General features: G+C 35.2%; 1 protein-coding gene across 1 annotated transcript; it reads right to left on the bottom strand.

Annotated features, from left to right (window-relative positions):
- Positions 1-1,976: 1,976 nt before the first annotated feature.
- Positions 1,977-24,384, bottom strand: crispld2 (cysteine-rich secretory protein LCCL domain containing 2). The gene is made up of 15 exons (XM_026268370.1): positions 24,241-24,384; positions 21,307-21,641; positions 17,501-17,619; positions 16,263-16,395; positions 13,126-13,241; positions 12,671-12,771; positions 12,416-12,583; positions 12,094-12,154; positions 11,942-12,008; positions 11,721-11,851; positions 11,576-11,619; positions 11,121-11,193; positions 10,930-11,005; positions 5,132-5,262; positions 1,977-3,716 (listed from the first exon to the last, which is right to left on the bottom strand). The coding sequence occupies exons 2-15, from the start codon at positions 21,559-21,561 to the stop codon at positions 3,665-3,667; spliced, it is 1,527 nt and encodes a 508-aa protein (XP_026124155.1). The 5' UTR covers positions 21,562-21,641; positions 24,241-24,384; the 3' UTR covers positions 1,977-3,664.
- Between the last annotated feature and the right edge of the window lie 1,276 nt (positions 24,385-25,660).

Raw genomic sequence — 25,660 nt, 5'->3', positions numbered from 1 at the left:
GTTGTTAAGATACAATTGATTACCAAACATACCCATGTGGTATTTTAAATAGCCAAAATATTTTGTACTGTATGTATTTGAGTGTATGTTAGGGACAAAATGTATTTTAAAAGTTGAAATGGCCAAAATACATGTTAGGTATTTTAAATTGCCTATATATATATATATATATATATATATATATATATATATATATATATATATATATATATATATATATATATATAATTTTAAACAGTGAAACTCAATAAAATATAATTTTGAAATTAGGCTAAACTGAGGCTAAATGCAAATGTGGATAGAATAGCCTAGATCAAAACTAGATTTATAATTATTTAATAATGTGTATTTTTAAATATACTCTAATATTGTAATGTATGTTGCTTTTGCTGATTTCTAATGAAATGTTATAATCAAATGTATAGACAACAAATAATGTTTTTCTTCAAATGTGATGTAAATGTATTTTCTTGGATTGAAATGTATTGAGGGCAAAATGTATTTTTAAAAGCTTTTTTTTATTATTATTATTGTTTTTCATAAAAATATATATTAATATCAAAATATATTTACAGAAATATTTTGAAAAAAATATTCCAAACAGAACTTTTGGAATTTGAAAGCTGACCTAAATATATTTAAAATTTCATCAGCCCTAGCTTTTGCATCTTTCCATTATTTTTATAGAAACATATAAAATAACAATGCATAACAATGAAAGAACCTGTTCAAATTTGAATTACCTGAATGACGCATATAATTACCAAATGTTATGTCCTAGAAACATCTTTTAAGCTTTAAAACACGTTGAGGAAGCAAGTGTGAAACGACGGTAAGAATCCCAACAGTTCCCTTTAATTACAGTTGAAAGATTTCTATAGGCCAAAATGAAACCTTTGCCAAAAAGTGTCTGAAAACATTACATTGCATTTGCATTTACTGTACATATACTCTCTATTCTTTTACAGTACATATTTTGGTAACAAGTACTCTTTTTAAAGAAAATCTGAAGTGTACTGTACTTCTTTTCACATGCCTGATTTATATGGCAATTTGCAGTTTATTATTTAGATATCCAAAGTTCGGGAATGAAACTCTAGATGGAGCAGACCGATAGGTCAAACTCAATCTGACATAATGACATCATCACGTGGTGCAGCTGATTGGTTATCTCCTGTATCAGCAGCCAATGAGCTTGCTGCTCAACATTCAAATACTTGGCTAGTGCTTGCTGTAGCAGTTCAGAAACCCTCCACCTTCCCCAGCTCCACCTGCTGATTGTATGCTATATATGGGGGTCATTTAATATGTTATACGTGCAGCAGCAGTATTTCTTACATGCTCACAGCAGCATGTTGTGGATGTATTGGCAGTAGCAGGTCTCAGTACTTGCTCTGCCGCAGCAGAAGTGTAGCAGATCTATTCCACCAAGACCAAACACATAGACTATGCCAATCCCTCCAAGGGTTGTCATGACAGAAATTAAATTATTTACATTTGCATTGTTTTTGCCCCAGAACAGACCTGCACTGGACTGGTGTGTGACATAAAACAGGCATCTCTATGTGCTTAGACAACCTGTTTTATAAACTGTTCAATGACAATGTGTTCTGGCTAAGAGCCTAACTGCCATTCTTTCTCAGAACAGTTTGTCTCAGATTTGGACGGGCCTAGGTTAGGGTATCTCTCTTCCAAAAAGTACTTGCTTTAAGGTATTTGTACCAAGAATTAATTTTATAACATAAAATGCATCCACAAATGACCCTGACTGATGTCTAAATAATTTATTTTGAGATATCTGTATACTCCTACTACTCTTTATTCACTGAAATAAATGATGCACAAAGAGTCGACCAGTGCTTGGGTGGTCTAGGGGAGTATTTGATATGGTTTTGATTTCACAAAATAAAATAAAGATGTCCTGTTTATTGGACAGTATAAAACCCAGTAACGTAAATACATATTGACAAAAGACAGTTTTTTCATAGTTTTTATAGTCTTTATAATTTTACATTTGTGCAAAAACAATTATCCTCTGGCTTTAAAAAGGCCCAGATGGCATACACTTTTATACTTTTACAATACAGACTTGAAAACAAAGCACAAATCTGAATATTTACACAAACCATTGTACTGTACAAACATTTATGATGTCCCTTAAAAAAAAATCTAAACTCAAGATATCAAAAAAATCTAAACGCTGCAACAAGACTGAGGTAATAATTCAAGAAAGTTACAAAGAAAATAAAAGTAGGTTAAAAAAAAAAAAGTTAAAAGCAGCAAAACGGAAGCCTTTAAAGGGATTATTGTGCTCCACGGCCCTTATTTCATCTGAACGTCAACATTAAGTCTAAATCCTTGACTTTTGAACACGAACTAAGAGATATGCATTGAGATAAGAAGAATATACAACAGTCTCTTTCCCATCAGTGGCATTGCTTTTAGCGCAAGTACCTTTTTATTACATTGCAGTATAAAGTGGTTTAAATAAACTGATGTTCAGTCAGCACGGCGCACTTGAGTTTCATTTCGTGCAAAATAAAAATAAAGCTCAACTTCTAATGAAATCGCTTTTGGCAGTAATGACAAGCTCTGGGATTTGTAAAGCATTTAACCAAACAGGAATATGTTAGACGCTGACAGACGTTTGATTCTCATGTGAGCACATATCATGTGCTGCATTCATAAATATTTGGATCTGTTCCACAGAATTTGCAGTTCTGAGCAGGGGTTAAAGGAGGCATAATAATAAATAACAAAAATGAAGGTACCATAATGAAAGATGAGCCTAAACATGCACTCGGTGACTGTGAATCCTCCTGGGATTGAACATTGTTTCAATGTTTGTGCACCTTTACCATAATGTCTGAGTACTGTTGACTCTGGAAGGCTCGCATGCATTATGAAGGAAAGGTTTCTTTTGCTTGGAGGTTTGCCTCTGTTTCTTTGCCATTTCTCTGTGAAGCATTTGTTTGCCCACTTCAGGTCCAATAAATCGCCCCTACTGCACTGTACACACTCAACTACTATTGTAGAGCGCAAAAATTTCCAGGAGTAAAAACCCCACTAATTTTCCTCATCGAGAAATAGATTTTAACAATAGAGAACCAACTTTTGAGACAGATGTAACTTGAGCTCTGAGCTCAGAACTATATTTTCATATTATGTTTGTAATTTTGTGATTCCTCGTGAAGATTACACCCTGTTCCAGCTCCGGCTTCCAAAAATGATTTAGGAAATAAGGCAAAAAAGATGAGAAACACGCAACAAGCCTGATAAATCAACAACATATCTGTACAGATTAAATACAGTGTAATCAATATGCATTTTGTATGAAAATTAGAGAATTTGCTTGTATTCAAGACTAATAGAATATAATAAAAACTGACTTACTTGAATCTAAAAAACAACAACAACGATTAAAACCAGCATCGCTGTTAAAATACCATTTCTACCACACTGTATTTAGTTAAGAGTTGCATGTGTGGTCAAAAATATTGTTCACTACTGTATATAAAACCTTTGGAAGCCATGGACTGAGCTAGCAGACTTTGACAGATCCTTTGGTCTTCTGTAAATGTCTCGTTCGTCCAAAAGTTACATTTCATTTGATATGTCCTGACTTTCAAGAGTCGGTGATCTTTTGTGTCTCGTCAGTGCCTTCTCACTCTCTAACAGCGAAGACACGGAACGAACCGCCTTCTGTATTGGTTTTACTGTGAGAAAAAAAAAGAGAAAGAAACAATTAACAAACTATTTAAAACACACACATTTATGAAAATGATCTAAATTGCATTCATTCCACACTAAAGTATCTTCTTTTTATGTTTTCAGACACTTAATTGCAATTTAATGAAAATTATTCCAATTAAATTGATATTAAATGCAACTTTAAACTTTTGGAGTGGTATTTTGATCCACATAAGTAGGACTTTTATATTTTATAATTGCACATTTGTTTACTACATTTAAAATATATGAACTTTAAATGTAATATTAAATAATGAAACTTATTTTTAAAGCATGTTTCTTGTGCTTTAGTGTGATAGTCAACACTTAAAAATAAGTGTACTTTTATAAAGCATGATTAAATATGTGGAAAAATATAAAAATTATATATATATATATATATATATATATATATATATATATATATATATATATATATATATATATATATATATATATATATATATATATATATATAGCATGCACTCTAAAATAGAACTTTTAATTTGACATTTGTAGCTAAAGTACAATTTATACCTCAAGTGGCCTTATGTTTAATTAATATTATATTATCTACAAGTACAAATTTAAAAAACATATACTTTTAAGATTTGAAGTAGACTACAATGCTTATTTAATACAGTTAAGAGTCCGTCAGAAAGGAAACAATAGGGATTCAGCTTTGGGTCACACCGTCTTCTTAACTCAAGGAGTATCATTACTCTCTATTCGACGTTAATGATTTGTGTACACGCTTTAGATTAGCTTTGGAAAGCATGACATTAACACTGACTCAGCGCTAATCTAGTGCCACGGTTTCATTCAGCTTTCTTCCAGCATTCATTACTGACTACTGCTCTTGGCCTTTTCATTTATTTAGAAATGGACTGGCCTTCAGATGGTGGTGTATTGGTTGCTTTGTTGGCATCTGATGTGCTGTAATTATCCTTGACTGAGTCAGACACCAACAGTATTTCCAACCAGTGTTAATGTAGAGAGCATGTGAATACTTCCCTGTTAATAAAGCAAAGTTCCACTTCACACAACTGGCTGCCCCTCATTTCCCCTAGATTGCATCATATGAGTAGGAAATCTATCCAAGCTGTCAGTAAATGGCTTTACTATGCTCAGTCTATAGACCAGTCAAGGCCGGGCAAGCATTTGAGAGGCCAGGATCGATTCCTTCAATGATGGTGTTTGATTCAAGCGTTAGATTTCATTACACTTTGGATTGGAGAGTAAGCAAAGAGCTCCTGTGTGGTCCATCCTCAACGAGAAACCACACTATCACTCTTCAACCACTAACATGCCACAGCCAGATTTGGTCCATCATGGCTTCTTACCACTGAATTGAGTTACTGAGAGAATGTGAAGAGAGGAATCGAGAGCAGAGGACGTGTACCTCTCAGACTGGATGCCATTCTTCAAGGTCCCGGTGTAGCTTTTCCTCTTATCCAGAGCCAGGAGGTCCACATAGCCGCCGCTGGCTTTGATCACCCCGGAGTGGATAGCTGCTCGGCAGATACTGGAGCCCTGGACACGAGGAGACAAAAGCGTATTCTTTAATCCACATGCCAGCGTTCATTGACCTTCATGCTGGGAGATTTATATCATGCTTCCTCAAAACACAAACTTTTATGTTATGTAGAATATACACTACCAATCAAAATATAAGTAAGATTTTTTTTAAATGTTTTTGAAAGATGCACCATATGCTTACCCTGCATTTACTACTGGTGCATAGTTATTTATTATTAATAAACAGTTTTTGAATGATTTGAGGGATCATGTGTAACAGTGCTGAAAATTCAGCTTTGCATCACAGGAATAAATTACAGCTTAAAATATATTACAATAAAAGCTAAACTTATTTTAAATCGTAATAATATTTCACAAAATTACTGTTTTACTGTATCTTTAATCAAATAAATGCAGCCTTGGTGAGCAAACTACACTTTTTGGGTAAATTACATGATTTTTGCTCTTATTTTTCTTTTAGTTTAATTTTACATACAATGCCTCATATAAATCTGTTCTATGATAGGTATGCTTTGAATTTCTGAAATGAAATTCATTTTTCCACATTTATATTTTGGTAGTTTGGTCTAATCTTTTATCCTTAATTCTTAGAAAATAAAATATTTTTGATGCTCAGTAATAAAAAAGTAATAAAACAGTAAAAAAAAAAATAAAACAGTAAATTATATAAAGTAATTTGACCTCTTTGTGACAAAGCAAGGTTAATTCAGGTTGAAAAATGTCATGTGGTGTGACTTCCCCAAAAAGATAATATTTAGAAATTAATAAATCATAATATTTGTTTTAAATTTAGATTAATAAATAAATTGATGGTTACACCACATGACATGAATCCCTAAAGGCTGAAATACACTGCAAAACTCAGCATATTTCAACCTTTATTTAAAACAATACACTCAACCCCTCCAGACTGTTATTCAGGGCAAAAATAAGTCATAAGCAGTGTTGTGATGTAACGAAGTAAAAAAAAAATACTTTGTTACATTACTTAAGTATTTTTTGGGAGTATTTGTAGTTTTTATATCTCAGGCAACTTTTACTTTAAAATGTATCCTTTTACTCTGATACATTTCCCATAAGTATATTCGTTACTTACTACAAAATAGTCAGAAGAACACAGACTGCAGGAAAGGTGCAGGTTTGCAGGTTTGCAAGTTTGACGAATCATCGGGCTGGTGTTTGCAAGTTAGACTCCTAAAAACACTTTTGCTCATGTGCAAACAAGTGCACGCCGCACTCAACCGCAGATGATTGAACTTTTCCACTCAAGTCGAGGCTGGGGTTTGCGATACAGCATCATCTGCGATAATATGGTAAGTTTTGTTGTAATGATGTGCAATCTGACGTTACCAAGTAGGCTACATCACCAAATCATACACCGAGTGCACGCACATTAATTTATTGGTATATTAAAACTCAAAATTCCAGGCACTCTAAATTGTAGATGGCAATAATTATTTTGTATGCTTTTTATATTTATATAATTTAATGCAGGCCTAGTTAACTTAATCCATATCACACAAAGAGTACCGTTTTTCTGTAGATGCATGAACACATTTAATAATCACTTTATACAAGTTCAGTTAAGCAATAAGTGACTTACATTTTAAACATAATATTGTTTGTTTTTGCTCAATTTTGCCAACGAAAGTATTTCCAAACAAAGATCACAGCACCGTTTTACATCTCTGAGCAATGGACGGTGTTTTCTCATTGAATGAATCAGCTTTTTGAATGAATCGGTTAAATAAATGATTCAGTGTTTCATTCATTAACATGGTGCAATGCTTTGTTTCTGAATGAATCAGCTGTTTGAATGAATCGGTTCAATCTCAATGACTCACTCATTAACATTCACTAGCTGTAATCTACTGGCGGTTTTAATTTCCCACATGTTTTCAATTATGTCAAATATCAGCATTCAGCGTTTTATGTTAAAAGCAATACATTAAGCCTATTTATGTATCTGTAACTGCAGGTTAAATTCATCCATGACCCCTCTGAGATACATAAACTGTTGGTTAAATTCAATTTCAGATGCAGATTCCAGAAATGTTTTCTTATGTTGGAATGAAAGACACTAAGTACTGGATGAAGTGCTTCTTATTCTCCCCCAAAAATATAAAATGGAAGAAATAGTTAAAACTGAACACAATCTTGCTACTCAAGCTGTTTACATATATATATATCATATCAGAGGGGACATGGATGAATTTAACCTGCAGTTACAGATGCATAAATAGGCTTAATGTATTGTTTCAACTTCTACCAAAGTAATTGTCTGGTAAGATATCTGTACTTTTACTTGAGTATGATTTTCAGGTTCTTTATACACGACTGGTCGTAAGTGAGCAACAGTAATAATGACACTGTCCATAGCACCATACAACTATGTTTTCCACGCTCAATTCCACAGTCCTTGAGATGTAAACAGTCTAAAGAAGCCTAGACATATGACATCACTTCGATGTCTATGGCACGCACAAGAGCAAGACCAGAGCTCAAGAGCTCCCGAAAAGGCAAGTTGGCCAGACGCCTGGCTTCAGAGAAGCTTAGTGTGCGTAAAGCCTCTGGAACTGCATGTACCTTCAGCTTTTATTATTTAAACCTGGAAAAAGGTTAAATCCTGTCTGCTTCTGTCCACAAAACCATTTAGTAATGAAAAGTGATGGAAGTGACGAAAGTACATCTGTGTGTCGCTATCTTATAATACTCATCCAATTGCTCATGCGTTGAGTATAAGTACACTTTAAAACAAAGACTACCTTCACAAATTACCAAGTCCAAACCACTGAATAATGAGGTTTAATTAATGCTTGCTGGAAAGCGTGCTCTGATCTGAGGCCAGCTATGCAGACGCTCAGCTTTTACACAGGAATGTGGTTGTAACAAGCCAAAAGGGCCAAAAGGCAATAAGTTCATTTGAGTTCACACACTACTACACAACCAGGCCATTCCAGACTAGATCTCTGAGAAAAAGACATATTGGAGGAGCTATCCTGATTTTAGTTAAGTTAAGAAATAACTGAAGACTGACCATTGAATTGATGTAAATTAAAGACCGCGTGAACTGGAAGTTGCAAACGACTTTTCTCCAGTGTTGTGACATATTTCTGAGAGAAACGGAACACTAAATGAGGAACAATAGTGGGCGTGGCTTTATATTCCAACTAGCTACTGATTGGATCTAGAAAAGTTATGTTGGCAGCCCTAAATGATGTTCATCGTCTCAAGAGTTTAGTTGTAGCTAGTTCCACTTACCGTCAAACTTTGTGAGGTAGTAACGGTGTACACTGACGCGACCGCGTTATCTGTTAACGACAGATATCTAGCAAACCCCATTTCGTGTTCTGTCCTATTTTTGAAGCATTCGCGCGTGAGGTGCTTCGAGCACATCGGTGGCCTCTCAAAATTTTTGGGAATGGGAGAAGTGTTTTGTGAGTGCCACAAGCAAAAAATGCACCTTCTCGCCATCTCTCCTTTCACTGCTCGCAAACACACAGGTTGGAAGACCGTGGTTACGGACGCTAAGCAGACACCCAAACCATCAAACCTACGTCATCAGGGGAGGTCCTCCAATGCAGAGGGGAAGGGCATTTTCAGATTTTGATTAAAGGTTACGAAGCCAAATTTGTTTGTGTGTGGATTGCATGGATGAATTGTTCACCACAAAATGATCAATTTAGGGAAAGTAAATACGGTAAATTTTGATTTCAGTTGTACTTTAAACTTACAGTTTGATTCAGGGCTTTGCAATGAATCCAGCAGATCCATTTCTGAATGATTCATTCACAAATTGGAGTTCACGGCATTTGGCATCTCGCTAAAGAGCCTGCTGAAGATTATCAGTGAATAACAACTTAAAGTTTGATCTGTCTCTCACATAAATTATGCAGAGTGATTTGGATGAATGAATAGTCATCATTCATTATATTGGAGTATTATTCAAAAGTTCCTTTTTGTGTTAAATGGAAGAAAACATTATACAGGGTTGGAATGACATAGTAGTTATTGACACTATTTCCTTTTTTTATTTACCTTTTTCATTTGGAAAAGATGCACACTTTAGCATATCGTAAAATAAAAAGAAAGAAAAAAGGGGGTACTTATTACAGAAAGTACATGCTTCAAAAGAATATACTTAAGCGCAAACTGAATTTAATGCTTTCAGATTCTTAATGGCATCTTAAGTGCAATTGAATGAAAATGTTTTATAGTTTACATTTATATTAAATGTGATAAGCTTAACCGTAGAGTGCTTTTTGGACCCAATTAAGTACATCTTTTTATGTGATTTTAAAATTACTTCTATTATCTTTGAAATATGGTTAAAGTTACTGCTGAAGTATTTATGTTACACTAAAATAGACTTTAAATATACTTTAATGTAATTTCCATTGATATCGGTATGTTGTGCATTTAAATTTATTTTAAATTACACATGTGCAATGATGTCGTTGCAGTTTAGCGCATTTAAAAATATACTGACATTAAAAGTAATACTGAGGTTAACATTACAAAGTACAGACGAGTCAGTCTATTGTTCGTTATCTGATTCGGCTCGGTGTTCATCTTCAGTTCTCTCTTCACAGCAGTTCAGTCAGTGTACTGTTTGAGTAAATGAATTACTCCGGGATATTGGTTTGTTTGAACTCAGAGGGAGTGTCAGCCACATTAAAAAGTTAACAGCTTAAGTCATTTGTGGATTAATGCTTATTTGAGACACGAACCGTTTAAAAAGATTCAGTTTGATTTGGTGAACTGGTTCAAAAAGATCCGGTTACATTGAGTGATTCGTTCGCGAACCGGATATCACAAACTGCTGTGTTTTGAACTCTCTCTCTCACAACAGACACGAAAGAGAAGACAATGCTGAATAAAGTCGTAGTGTTTGCTATTTTTGGACCAAAATGTATTTTCGATGCTTCAAAAATTCTAACTGACCCTCTGATGTCACATGAACTACTTTGATGATGTTTTTCTTACCTTTCTGGACATGGGACAGTAGACCGTACACACAGCTTCAATGGAGGGACTGAGAGCTCTCGGACTAAATCTAAAATATCTTAAACTGTGTTCTGAAGATAAACGGAGGTCTCACGGGTTTGGAACGACATGAGGGTGAGTTATTAATGACATAATTTTGCTATTTGGGTAAACTTACCCTTTAAGTATACTTAAGTGACCTTTTATTTAATTAGGAATATTTTATCTGCAAGTAAAGACTTTTAAAAGCAATTTAGTTAAAATACAATTAAGTGCACTTCTTTAGGGGCTATCAAATGCATTAGTGTCATAATTTTGATTAATAAATTAATAAAGAAATTCTGCAATAATGACGTTACACAGCCAGCTGTTCTTTTAACAGTTAAGTGGTCAGTAAGGCTAAGTCCTGACCTCAGGCATGCATGAGTCAGCTCTCCCAGCTGCTGCTCTGTGGTCAGTATACACTCTGCGAGAGAAATTAGTGGTGACAATGGAGGCCACCTTCGCCGAAAACTCCCTTTAGACTCACACAGACAATTCCTGCAGTCGACTCTCACCACAAGAGCAGCACGCTCACTTTAGCACTCGTAAGTGCCTGACCACGAATGTCTGTTCTCCTTCATTTCTAATCTCTTAGCCCTGTACAGATGCCTCCGGACTAAAGCAGGTACTCACATCTCCGTAGATGTTGCTGCCAACCACTGGAGCCCAATATGAAGGTTCGTTTATGCAATTAGCTGGGCAGAAGACTCTGATGAGATAGAGGAGAAACTGGTAAGGTGCATTACATTACGACAAGGAAAGTACATACAACTGATCTGATATTGGAGTTTAAATGATGAATATTTCAAAACACTGAACGCTACCTTGGACAGTGAGAGGTGGATGCCTTGAAGGGACAAATCTCAGCCACTGTTGTGTAGCAGTCTATAGTTTGCTCTAAAGAAGGGGAAAAAATACATGATTCTAAAGATGATTTGCCAGCCATTTGAGTAGCTTTAATTAACACACCGATTGCATGCTGAAAAACAACAAATATCAATGAGAATACTTGCATTTAAATAATAATACATACTTAGCATACTTTTGAAAAGAGGAATTATTATTGAAATAAAATAAAGGGGGAAATGAATCCAATATTTCAGGGGACTTAACTGCATGTTTAAATGTAGTTTAAATTGATATAAAATGCAATTAGTTCATCATTTGTGTGTTTTTGATATTCTTAAGTAGGATTTAAGAATATCTCTATCTAATTTGCTAAATGTTTTTCTTTGAAATGTATATTTATGAAGATTAAGCAGACTATTAAAATGCTCACCTTCCACTCTCGACACTGTAAATGCATTGCCAGGTTTGTATTTACTGAAAAGAAAATCAAACAATGCAGATTTGATTGACTATCTCCCATGTAGACAGTGAAATGTGGACAAACTGAATTCAGTGGATCCTAACGTTTAGACTACCTTAATGACTCTACACCATTCTTGGTTGCCTTTACAAAGAATGGGAAGTTGTCTTTTCTTGTAACATCCACAAGGCCTCCATTGTTGTCGATTATTCCGTAGTGGATAGCAGCACGACAAATACTCGATTGCTAAAATAACAGGAGAAAAAACGGAATTAATAAATTAATCTAACATCACCCACCAAACAGGACCATGAGTAATCTCGAAGTATAACTTACAACATCATAGTAGAGTGTTCCCCACACTTTCCCCTTCTTATTTAAGCAGTTCGCCGGGCAGTTGTACCTACAAAATAAAATCACCAGTAAAATTGGCTGAACTTAACGTATCTTCAAATCTTTAAAGAAATATCAAATTATTTTACACTGACCTGTTGCAGGCTGCTCCTTTACATTTGTCCCTCATTTTTGTCTCACACTTAATGTTTTGTGCTGAAAGATAAAATAGTAGAAATGTTAAATCTTTTAGTACACATTATTACCAAAGCTACATTCAAATAATTATACAATTCTGAAAATGCCTATACTATATATATATATATATATATATATATATATATATATATATATATATATATATATATATATATACAAATAATTTAAAATTATAAATTATAATAATTAATAGTTTTTTATCATTTGTAAATAGTTATTTTTTTTATTATTATATCAAGTAATATTATTGACAATAACCTAGATAGGTAGTTCTTGTAGTCCTGGTTGAGGAAGGATTGGCATTTGCAGGTTTTTGGGGGAAATAGGGTTTGGGTTGAGGTTTAGTTGGAGTCGTCCGAGGCTGAACGGGCTCCTGCGGCATCTCCACCTCATTCATATCTGGAGACTCGTGACGTTCAGGGTCTCCTTAAAACAAATGAACAAAAAAACTAAAAGTTAGATTTAGACTTCTGTGAGTTATAACTTAGTAATCATTCATCTATGAGCACTCACCCTTGTAGCAGAGTCTGTCTCTGCAGTTTCCTCCATAGCTTGGTGGGCACTGGGAACAGGGTACGCCTTGTTGGTAAGGGGCTTCCCCGATCCAGTTCCCCCTAGAAATAGGGCACGGGTTCAGCATGAGTTTGGTAACGACTGTAAAATCTGCACATTTGACTGAGCACTCAAAACACACTATCACATACTCTCACGGATCTCGAGACTGATTTAGGAAAACAATTCCCAGCTGCCAAATTAAATCATTAGCTTGGAAAAGTATAGCATATTCTGCACATGTTTTCCTTTTACTAAAACTCTCCATTTACTTGGATCTTTGCTTATAGCTTCCATGTTTTAAAGCATGGAACCTTTGCTGTATGAAAGCTTCATTCAATAGACTCATCAGCAGTAACAGTAATTAGCCATCTGGTTTTCAGTGAATAAACGTCAGCAGAAAGAGCTGCTCTTACTTGGGTGAGTAGTTGCAGACGAGATAGACGGCGTTCTCCCAGATTTCTCCCCATACGTTAATACGCGGACACGTGTGAACAGCACAGCCGACACGGTTGGTCGTGGCCCAAACCAGCTGTAAATGAAGAGAAATATGCTTTTGTTAAAGGTGTCTGCTAAGGCGCTTACTTATACTCAGGATAATAGTTTTGTTCATAAATACTGACATGTAAGTCATCTTGAATGTGGATACAAGTATGTTTTTTCTTTTCGATGCAATCTTATAGTTATATTTTTCATCAGGATAAACATCCCATAAACCAATACAATGATAGTGGACCCAAGCCAAATCTATAGGTTCTTTTGCAACCCAGACTCATTGGAAATGCATGCCTATAAACACATAACACAAAGTGAAATGTCCAGTGAGTGGTGCTTAAACACGAGTTCAAAATGTGACCATGGTGCATTTTTATTATGTTTATAGTGGCACAGATTGCTGTGTTTTAAATACGTTGCTTCAAGTACTGTACGTACTGTGGTGGTTCAGATTTCAAATATCCAGGAAGAGTCGCTAAAAGTTAATGCTTTATTGTGTTAGAAATAACCCCTACACCAATACCAACCCTAAACCTACCCGATAGTGTTAACAAATGCAAAACTGATGTAAAAAACACATTTGTTGATGCAACTGTGCTATTTGAACTTCCTTATTTGCAGGTTTGACCAAATTAAGACACCTTAGATAAAGTGATACTGAATTAATTTATTTTTGCATGCATGGAAGATGCAGGTCCATTTGCTGTTGTGGTCGAAACCATGAAATAGACATCCATATCGCCTCCCCTCTGTGGAGGAAGTGTTCCCCAGCAGGAAGTGGTCTCCATTCTGGTGCCGCAGCGGTAGATTGATGGGGCCACGCGGGCCGTGAATAGAGACTGTCCTCTTTCATTCTACCCTGTAGGGTTGAAGGAGAAGCACCTCGAGTGTGACCTGGCCAGTTTCCTGAAAAACTTCCCTTCATCCACTCTTATCCACACAAACAAAGCAATGTCTGCGTGCAGCCCACTGGGTTGTGGTCAAGGCCCTCACGGATTTGCTTAAACACAACATGGTTCACCGAGTGCAGCCCTGCAGCACGAGCCAAACAATTTCACTGCGAAATGAAAGGGAAGTGCTTACTCAGACTTTTTTTTTTCAAACATACTGTTAAACTGTAGTGGGTTTGCATCTAACCTCGCAGAACACGATCGAGGGAGCACGTCTCAATGCTCCCTCAGGAATGCACTTCCTCTGCAGAGGCCGCAGACGGTGTTGGCCATGGAACAGTGATATAGCAAACTAATCAGTCTCAAAAAACACAAACTCAAGCTTAACCCTGAGGGATCGTCTGGCACCGAGAAGATCATGGGGCCTCCAGACCAGTTCTTCCACGTACAGCAGATGAGAGAGGAGGGAAACGGAGGGAATCGCGGCACAGATTTGGCGCAGATCCCCCTACAACTCTGCGTTCTGCATCTTCAAAGGAATTCGGGTCAAACAGGAAAATGATTTAGGAGTCTAGGAACGGCTTCCAGATGCTTGTGACCTGCTTTCAGAGCTGAGTGAATGTGTATTTTCACAAACTCATCCCAGCGATAAAGTAAAGTCGGATAGGACGTGAGGCTATTGCTCAACCCTTCCTTTTGTCCTCAATTTTCTCTGTTGTCATCTCTCTTGAACTTTGGTTGGTCTCTCGTTCCTGCTCTCCTTATCTTTGTGCATTGCATCTGTTTGATCTGGCATGTTCGATATGTTTTGACAGTATCCACATTACTTTTTCAAAAACCATTAAAAAAAAAGAACCACAAAAATCCATGGGTTACTAGTGTTAACCTAAAGTGGCCCTAATCAGTATTCTACACTTTAGTTTAGGGACCAATTCACACTATTAACTAGTTGCTTATTAGCATATTATGCAAATTACTAATGCTTATTACTAGCATATTTGCTGTTTTTAGTACTTATAAAGCACATATTAATGTCTTATTCTGCATGTCCATATTCTTAATCCACCTCATACGTAAACATAACAACTACTTTACTAACTATTAATAAGCAGCAAATTTTTTATTGAGCAGTTTATTGAGGCAAAAGTCATAGTTAATAGTAAGTTAAAAGTGAGAATTGTTCCTCAAGCTAAAGAACATCACTTAAATTGAAAGTTTACCTAAAAATAAAAAAAATCTGTCAATGTCAACATGCAAATCAAGATATTTTTTTATGAAACGTGAGGGATTTCTGTCTCTTCTCGGAAAGACCATGCAACCAAATGTTTAACACTTTGAAAAGTGCAACTAAAGGGATTCATGTGAATCAAGCCGTTTAATCCAAGCATTCTGAACAGACACTATAACTTTATAAGATTCATTTGCATGTAAACATTCATTAATGTGCATGCATAGAGCATATCAAATATGGTTAAAAAGAATCTCAACCATAAAGTACATGCTTGATGTGCAATAACAAACCTCACTGGACTTTCAATGGATGGACAAAAATGACAAGAGAATTTAAAAAATATAGTAGTATTTGAATTTATGGGTCAACTATATCTTTAAACTTCATTTATATAATAAGAATTAGACAATATCAGTATCATATCTTATCAGAAACAATTTCTGATGTATATTTTGATGTGTTTTTTTCCACTATGGTTTGACATCCAGGAAATATCAAAATATTGTTTCTCCTTAATTTGGCATATTATTCAATAATATTAAATACTTTTTATTCATACATGTCAAAAAAATGTTGTGCTACCTTTCTTTAATTACCACTTGATTTGATATTTTGTAATGTGATACAATGGCATTCACATATTTTTAAGTTCAGGATGTCTAAATACATTTTGGGACCATTATGTGTTACATGACACTGACACTGTTATTGTGTGAGGTTAATGAACACCAGTGGTCCACATGCTGCTTTCAAACGCATTTCTATTTTAATGCAGGCCACACATGCAACTTATTAAACTCTGCTGGTGAGGAGAAACGCTAGCTGGCACGTGCACAGCTTCGCACGCAAGGTTAAAAACCATAAACAATGTCATGTTGTTTAGTCCCACTGAGATAATTATTCGTAAACTGTCAGCAAACTGTTTTTTCTCACTCACTTGTGTGTAGTGGGTGCACATGGGTCCAGAGCAGCGCTCAGGGCACCAGGGGTTACACTCATGTGGGTAAGGGTAGGTGTAGTCCTTCACCTCATCGTACCAGGCCTGCACATGGTAGGCCGGAGAGCGGTACCTATCAGGAGAGAGATTAAATAATGAATACTGTATCAGGCCACACACTCTTTACATAAATAATGGTTTAGATGTAAAATGCATTTACATTCATTCAAGAAGAGAAATAACTTAAAGACCAGCATTTGTCAAGATTTGTCAGATGTACTTGTATATTCAGGTTTCATTTATTTTGATTACTGAATAAGGATTAAAAAAATAATAGGAAATTCACCTGGGTGATTGGTTGTGGATCACTTTTGTAAATTTGTGGTGGATTAAATGCTAGCTTATCCATAATATAGTTTAAGTAAAAATGTACTAGCAGTGCAGGGTGATGGATTTAAATTCCCAGTGAATGCATGAACTGATAAACTTTATACTTTTGATTCAATGTAAACAGTGCTGGGTTAAAATGACTTTTAAAAGTAATTCATTACAATTGTATGTTACTCCCTAAAAAAGTAACTATTACCTTACTTAGTTACTTTTCAGGGAAAGTAATGCATTATGGTACTACTGAGTTACATTTTAAATCTGGGCAGAACTTGCATGTTTCAGCTATTTCGTATGAATTTATATGATAGTATTTGTACATTTTCATACAACTTGCTTTTGCCCCACTGACGGTTATGTTTTTTTGAACAAAACAATCATTACACAAATAACTTCACATTTTACGAATTCAGAAGAAATCACCACCTGTTCTGTTTTCTTGTGGGAAACGATATTGCATATACTGCTATATTGACAATTTAGCAAAATGAAAATTATGCAAAAAAAATTGCCATGGGTTCCTATACTACTGATAAAAAGGACAATGGAGCCTTTTGCCTGTGAAATTTTATTAAAAGTTACTGCAACTTAAGGTGATTTGGATAAATGCAAAATAACAAATGTAAAGTACAAGGATAAAATACACAAAAAAAAGTCCGAAATACAACAAAAACATGTCTCCAAATCTGAATTAATAACTTGTTTTGCCTTGAGGAACAAAATTTATTTTCAAAATTTTTAGGTGTGGAAATCACAGTTTTAAAATTCCCAAATATTTCCATGGTTTCCCAAGGCAATGTTAACACCATGCACGAGTGATGTGGTCTTAGTAAATGTGTTTGTGCTAATACCTTCCCCAGTGCACTGCCAGGTTCTGCCCGATGGACATCAGTAGATCTTTAGGTCCATGTTCCCACTCACACTGTTCTGCCCAGTAGGTTGCTGACTTCTCCAGTTCATCGTCCCATACCTGTTTATACACACACAAACCAAATCAAACTCCCAGCAGAACACACAGACTTTAACAAAATACTGAACATGGAGAGTTTTATTCCCAGATAATTCCCTTTGCCTTCCTCTGACTCTTCATCTTCATTATTGGACTGGCAATCTGGTCCAATACAACTCAAATATTGGCTACATGCATGCACATCAGAGCTCGGCTCACATCCACAGTAAATCCCCAGCAATCAGGCTTAAATGAGCCAAATTTCCCAGCTTATTTCTCCACCTGTAGGGAGGACTCACTTTGCACCACAGAACAGGGTCCTTCACCTCCGAGGAACTCTCAGTAAATTTCCAACTGCATGATGGGTACAAACACTCACACATTCTCTAACCTCAGTTCTGAAGGTGCTGTTTGGGACCAAGCCACATTTCTGAAACCCTTACTTGTTCGCTGAGGCCTGGCAGTGGTTCTGAAACCCCTGCTTGTGGTAGAATCCTGTCTTTCTCAAAGGCATAAACCCAACTACTGTACATTAACCATAAGCCCTTTCTCTTTGTATCTTTCCCCTAAAAACTCACTACATCAACATTAAACTCACGTTTGATTACCATAAGCAAAGGAACAGCAATAAAGCAGGACTGTGCTGTCTATAGGTCCCTAGTACACCTATGATTACTTATAAAAAGTCCTATGGAAAAAAGTTATTTCCTCAAAAACTCAATTTCCCACAATGCTTTGCTATGGAATACTATTGAGGTCTTCAGACTTGTGAAAGTGATGCAAGTGTATTCAGTTATGCTCAACTGAACCAAGAGCTTTTGCCAGGTCAAGTAAATGATGACAAAATGGATAAACTATAACTATACCTATAATGAAGTGCACTTAGTTGTGCTGAATGTGCACTTTTAGTGTACTTCAAAACATAAAAGGATATTTAAAAATAAATAAATAAAAGGCAACATAAGTGTACATAGAAAAATAAATAAATATAAGGCAACTTAAGTGTACATAGAGTGCATTTTCATGGCCGTGTTTCTTAACACACTTAAGTGGTTTTTGTTATAGTCAAATTAAAAGTTTTACTTTAAAGTAGTTTTTAAATTATCATTATGTTTTAATAATCTTTTGTCAAAAGTGTCATTTTGATGTGTTGACTGACATATTACAGCACTTGATTTAAATAGTAAAGTGTTATTATATGTTACATTTAAAATATATCTTAAGTTAACACTTAAGTGGGTTAAAACACTTAAGTTCAACTAACTGCATTTCATATTAATTTAAACTACTATGCATTTTCAATTAACATGCAACTAAGTTTTCAAGAATCTTACATTCAGTGCGCAGTTAAGCATTTTCTTTTCCATATTTAGTACTCTTTTTGAATGTATTCTAAAGTGTACTTCACAAGGGAATCCCTTCAGCACTTGAAAATGAAGGCAGCACATCTGCCGTTTCTGTCACATTACTGAAGCCTCATCTCTGGTCCAGTAATGTCACTAATCTTTGGCTCTGTTCTCTGTCAGTGTCATGGTTCCAGCATCAGCAGGCGGCTAAACCTCAGTGTAATTGTCTCCACAGTAAAAAGGCACCACGCCACGCTGGCAGGATTACACTTGTAAACTTAATGTCTTTTCCAATGAAGCCAGTACTTGGCACCTACACAAACCTAAAGATATTTACTGCACCAGAAAAAAAACACTGAATGCTGCTAACACAATATGCAATTAGTATAAATCAGGGTCACTAATGAGGAACAAGTGCTGGTTTTGTACAGTTAACGACATGTGTGGTCGATAAAATGCCTTCAGACGAAAATGAGTAGTAAACTTACTGAATAGGGAATAGTGTCTTACTGTCTACACAGACAGTTACCTTCTAAAGCAGCATACTAACTGAAATTGACCCTCAAAATTGACTGATTTAACTATTCATAGACAGCACTGGGAGACTAGACAAACTACTGATTCCATTAGTCTAATGCTAGCATGTTGCTAAGCTAACAGTGCGATAATCTAATAAGCATAACAAACCTGGTGAAAAAGAAAGGCGCTTAATTGTATTTAATAAAAAGGCTATATTTGCAGATAACATTAATAAAATAAAAGCGTACTTGAGAGTAAAGTGTAAAAAGAGTATACTTTCATTACCGTATCCTAACACACTTAAGTACACTTTTTAAAAGTGCACTTTGTAATAATGTAATAATAAATTAAAATGTTATTTTAAAGTGCATTTTAAACCATGTATTCATAATTTAATGTGTTGACTAACATACTAAAGCAAAGTACTTGATTTGAATTTAAACTGTAGTGCGTTATTCATTTTTACATTTAAAGTAAATACATTTTAACCTGTTAAATGTCACCCCGTCCCGTATACGGGACGCCTACATTGACTATACTATATTACAATCAAATTTAATCTAATCTTGACAAACTATATATCGTTGGAAAGGTCTAAGACTCCCAAATATATATTATACCAATATTTTTTGTTAAAAATGATGTAGGAAAAGTAATAGATTAATTTATGACAAGAGTGCACCCTCAGAAATCTACATTACAAAAGGAGCTTTGACCTTTGTTTAAAAATAAGACTTCCTCGTTGCCTTTTTCTCTATCACATTTTAGAAATCATCAGAAGTTATATATCACTTGAAAACATAAAATCTAAAAATTCATCCTTCAAAACCCATTTTAAAATCAGACATTGCATTACCATGTAAATGGCACATCAAAATCATGTTACAAAATGTTTTCAGACATGAAATATAAAAATTTAGGTGTGTATCATGCACATTCAAGTCTATCTTCAAAAACATGAGTGACAGTTATCAGGTTAAATGCACTAAATTGGAATTTTATCATTACAAATTTGTAATTACAAATATTTTAAAATACTTGACATTCACGTTTCAAGAGAATATCAATTAAACTATATTACAATTTCATTTAACTGCAATTAACATGTATTTAAGTGTCTAAAACATTGCATTAATTTAACTTAAGTATATTATTTTAATGTATATTATTTTCCGTAATAAGTAGGTATGCTAAAGTAAAGTGTACTTTTTCATAAAAGAAAACATAGCACACACAAAATATTGGAAAGAGTAATGCATCTTTAAATAGATCGAATTTGATACCGTATTTTTCGGACTATAAGTCGCACCTGAGTATAAGTCGCATCAGTCCAAAAATAAGTCATGATGAGGAAAAAAACATATATAAGTTGCACTGGACTAAAAAGTCGCATTTATTTAGAACCAAGAGAAAACATTACCGTCTACAGCCGCGAGAGGGCGCTATATGTCTTCAGTGTAGAGTACAGGAGAACTGAGCAACATAGAGCGCCCTCTCACGGCTGTAGACTGTAATATTTCCTCTTGGTTCATGTCTCTTGGTTCATTTCTCTTGGTTCATGTCAAATTAATTTTGATAAATAAGTCGCACCTGACTATAAGTCGCAGGACCAGCCAAACTATGAAAGAAAGTGCAACTTATAGTCCGGAAAATATGGTACTTTTTGGTATTGAATGATTATTTTTGTATTTACAATCAATAATTCTCTCTATTTATTTGCCATCTTGTGTGGAAATTTTCAGCTTGTCACATCGTAAACTTTCCTTCAGCATCTTTGAAATCAACATAACCTTATTCCCTTGATTGTGAGTGTAAAATGACTCAAACTGCGTTCCATTCTCACCATGTACTCCATGTTGGAGGCAGTCGGTTGCACTGCTCCTCTCAGCTTGTTGTGCAGTTGCAGGATCTCCTCTCTGTCTGACCACCTGATGGCTCTGCGAGTGCGTAAAGGTGCATCAGCTTTTGTGCCGTTGGGCTCCAGCTCGTCCTGGTAGCGTTGCATTATCTGCCTCAGCTCCAGCGAGTCAGGAAGGAAGAGGGAAGCAGCCAAACTGGCTCCCAGGAATAGCAGGGCAATGGAAACGAGCCTGTGCATGGCAGCAGTGATGCTTTCAGGGCCGGACTACAGTAGACTGCCTTGTGCGAGTGTGTCTTCGGGGCTCTGTTCTGAAAAATCTGGAAAGAAATATGGTTTCCATGAGGACAAGCATTGGGAAAGTTGCCGGAACAAACGCTGGAGAGTAAACACACGTCCATGTGTTTACACACAAAGAGAAATCAGTGCTTCAAATAGGAGTCTGCTACATTGGTTTCATTAGTCTCTCTTATTGCATCCTGACTAAACATACACCACAAACATATGAACACAAACAGAATCCAATAACAGCAATCATAGAGGGTTGCTGTTCTGGAATGAGATGAGAGGCATCCATCCATGTAGTGCTTCAACTGCTTCTGTGCTTAAACTAATGCTTATCCTAATACATGTGTTACATTTCACCCTGAAATAAGGACATTTGTGTAAAGCAAGCACAATTTTAAGAAAAACAAGATTAATTGGGATACTGCTTTCATGACAGCTGAGCATGTCCCTTGCCGAATTCATTTTCTAATTTTACTGTACTACCTAATCATATTAACTGTATCACTACTGCAGTAAAAATACTAAAGGTTTTCAATTTAAATTAGAATAAATTAAAATGGTTATCTTTTCTTTAATACCTAAAAACCTAACTGTGTCACTATACTACTGTGAAAATAAATTAAGTTTTGAAATAAAATGAACAGAAAGTAATTAATAATTAAAATGTAACTGTTTCACTATTACTGTAAAAAATACTGAACTACAATGTTTTTAAATTAGCATAAATTAAAATCTGTATTATCTTCAATGTAATACCTAAAAATGTAACTGAATCACTTCATTACTGTAAAATAATTGAAATACAATTTTTTTATTAATGTACTGATTATCTTTACTGTTATAACTAGAAAAAAAAAATTGTCACTTTTACAGTACAAATAATTAAATACAGTTTTTTTTTATTTAAATGTTCATAACTTAGTGTATCATCTTTAAAGTAACACATAAAAATGTAACTGTATAACTTTATCCATGAATTAAAGTGGTTATTTTTACTGCAATATCAGATAATGTTTACTGTATCACTATGTTACAGTACAAATATTGAAATGCATGTTTTTTATATCACCACAAAGTACATTTACAAATACAACAGATAATATTATGATTATTCAGATGTCATACAATTTTTTCCCTACATTACAGCAATGAGAACTATGCTACATTAATTAATGATTTATAATAATTAAATTATTTACTTATTTAATTTATTAATTTACTTTATTATAATTTATAATAATAATAAAGTCAGAAAGTCAGAGAAAACATCTTAATGGTCCTAAAATAAGCTGAATTTTCTTTAAGAAAAACATAAGTCCTCATTTGTTTATTATGATATTGAGATGAAATATCATAGGCGTTGCAGGATTCTTTTTTTAATTCACCCTTTTTGAACTCCCTGCAGAATTGCCGTTAGTTATTTAAAAGAATTTGCCATCTATCTTCACTGGAGCAGCACTTGACAATAAGGAATTGAAGCGGCCCAATTGATCCAAAAAGAATAGTTTGTGCTCAAGTTAGAATAATGTTTATTGTAACATATGCCATAATCAATTGTCAAGCCAAAGGTCCCTTCATTACTGAACAATTATACCATCATTGCCTCACAAATCCCCATTGTAATCTTTCTTACTACTCAAAAGATTTAACCATAAGCCTGATCTCCTTCGATTCGATTGTTCAGTTTGATGGACCAGCAGGTCTGTTTGATCTCTGTAGGTTCACAATCTATCCATAAACTCAACTTGGTTTATCAAACTCATTCATTTCCTGCAGTGACAATTGAAAACTCATTAGCAGAACAGGTCCACACTCAGCAGCTGTGCCATTCACACATTAATCAAAGCAGGTTCTTCTCCATCCCGGACTGACATTCTCTGGGAATGGAATTATCCAGGATCAATAGTTGTATGAGAAGGGGAGCGAAGAGCAAGTGAATTGGAGTTATTTAGTGAAAGACAATAGTGGCCACCACACATCTAACCGCAGAACAGCCAAACGTTAAACTCCAGAAACATCATGGACCTACAATAATCCAAATCTTTCTCTCATGGCTCTGTAATTACTTCTCCCTCTCTCTGTAGAGCCTTGACATCCAACACCGGTCTGAGTAAACACAGACATCCCTTCAATTCCAGCTGTCGCTTTCTCCCTCTCTCTCTCTTTCTAGTTCACATTCAGTGTCGTCTCATCTCTCTCCTGAATTTTATACTACCATGACAGACAAAGCAGCCAGGAAAACGCCAGCCGGGCACCTGGTCCACATAAAGCGAGCCAAAACATTGCCAGGTGGTCCATCTGCACTTTTTATGGCTAAATGCTGGTTGGTTCTGAACGTTTGAAATGGAATAAGATGAAGCATGACAGTTCAATCACATGCACATTTTCCAAATGACAGTGAGTGCAACTAATGTCCAAAATGATGCCCATAATGCACCTTGCTCTCAAATTGATTTGCAAATTAATGACCATTTCTACACTCTATCAATGGATCATTACCAAGAAAAAAGAAAAGAAAGCTGCTCCTCCCCTGATGCTGCACATCCAATTTAATTGACTTAATGCATCAGTAAATCAATGCATATTATTGATTTAACTCCCTTATAATACACTGTCAGAGACACATCTTACCTAGTTTCGTCTTCTGCACGAGCTTTCCCAGAGGTTGCTGCAGCTGTGTCTCGCGGCTGGAGTACTTTCCTTGAAAGTCAAACAAGTGTGAGTAGTGGACTCTGTTTGGCAGCTGGTGACTCGCACTGACTCTGTGGAAGCAGCTCAGCGCCTTTTATAGCGAAGGAGAGGCGCGTGAAGAAGAGGAGGGGAGTCTGAAGAAGGTTGTGTTCCTGGCAAACCTCCGGAGCTCTGACGAACGATGTCGAGATGAGAACGCAACGAACGTAAATCATCGCAAAACAGCTCCAGAGAGACGCGTCCAGATGATTACTCAACAAATCACTACGACAGGATGTTTATCTACGAGTTATCGTTTTGTAATATGTCATTAGATCCGTCAATACATGAATGGTTATACGACATTTCGTCATCAGTAATATACATGGAGAACGGGGCTAGATACAACAAGTTACAACTACGTACTCTGTCGTGTTACTTCCGGTCTATTTTAATTGTAACTCATATATATATATATAATACACATAATACACATATAATACACACACACTACTTGTGTGTGTGTGTGTGTGTGTGTGTGTGTGTGTATGTATATATATATATATATTTATAGGCCTATATGTATTTTTAAGCAAACAAATGTAATTCTAATATGCTGATTTGCTGTTCAATAAACTTTTTATTATTATTTAAAACAGTTAAGTAATTTTTTTTCAGGATTCTTTGAATAGAAAGATCAAAAGGTCAGCATTTAAGTGAAATAAAAAAGCTTTTAGTTAAGACTTTGATGTTTATATATCGTTATTTATTATGACTTTAGTTGATAGACATATTAAATTACAGCATATAAAAAGAGCAAAACAACTTTTTTAGGCTTATTGTTAAAAATTCCATTGTTGAAACATAAGCCATTACTGGCTAATAAATTACAATATGAATATGTGTGTGGATGATGAAAATATACCGGTGCTCCTGTATTTATTAGGGCTTTAGAAATCAGCAGTGAATATAGAATGTACATATACAAAAAAAGAATACAGATTTCACATCTTCAGTAAACAATGTTTTTTGTTTTATCCGTGTAACTTTCTTATGTCTTGAGAAATAGGTGAAAGTGGGGCAACATATCACAATGTTTCTTACTGCCGTTACATGTTTTGGACTTTTCATACAGACAGCTCATTCCACGATCCCCTGAAGCAATAATAGTGCATTAATGGCTTGTCAGATAACATCTATATACTTGTGCCTGTATGCTCTAGTTTGTAGTAAACATGTCAAAAGGATGACAAGTGTAATTATGGCAAATAAAGTTCTTTAGCTATTGAATTCAACTACAAATAGATGTGGCTGCAAGCAAAGAAACCTGGCATGTTTGAAAAAGCTGAGTCAGATGGATCTGCTTGATGTGTGCCCACCA

This window comes from Carassius auratus, chromosome 7 (assembly GCF_003368295.1).
Source record: "Carassius auratus strain Wakin chromosome 7, ASM336829v1, whole genome shotgun sequence".
NCBI lineage: Eukaryota > Metazoa > Chordata > Actinopteri > Cypriniformes > Cyprinidae > Carassius > Carassius auratus.
The sequence above is the reverse complement of the archived record's forward strand: the minus strand, read 5'-3'. Positions and strand labels throughout refer to the sequence as shown.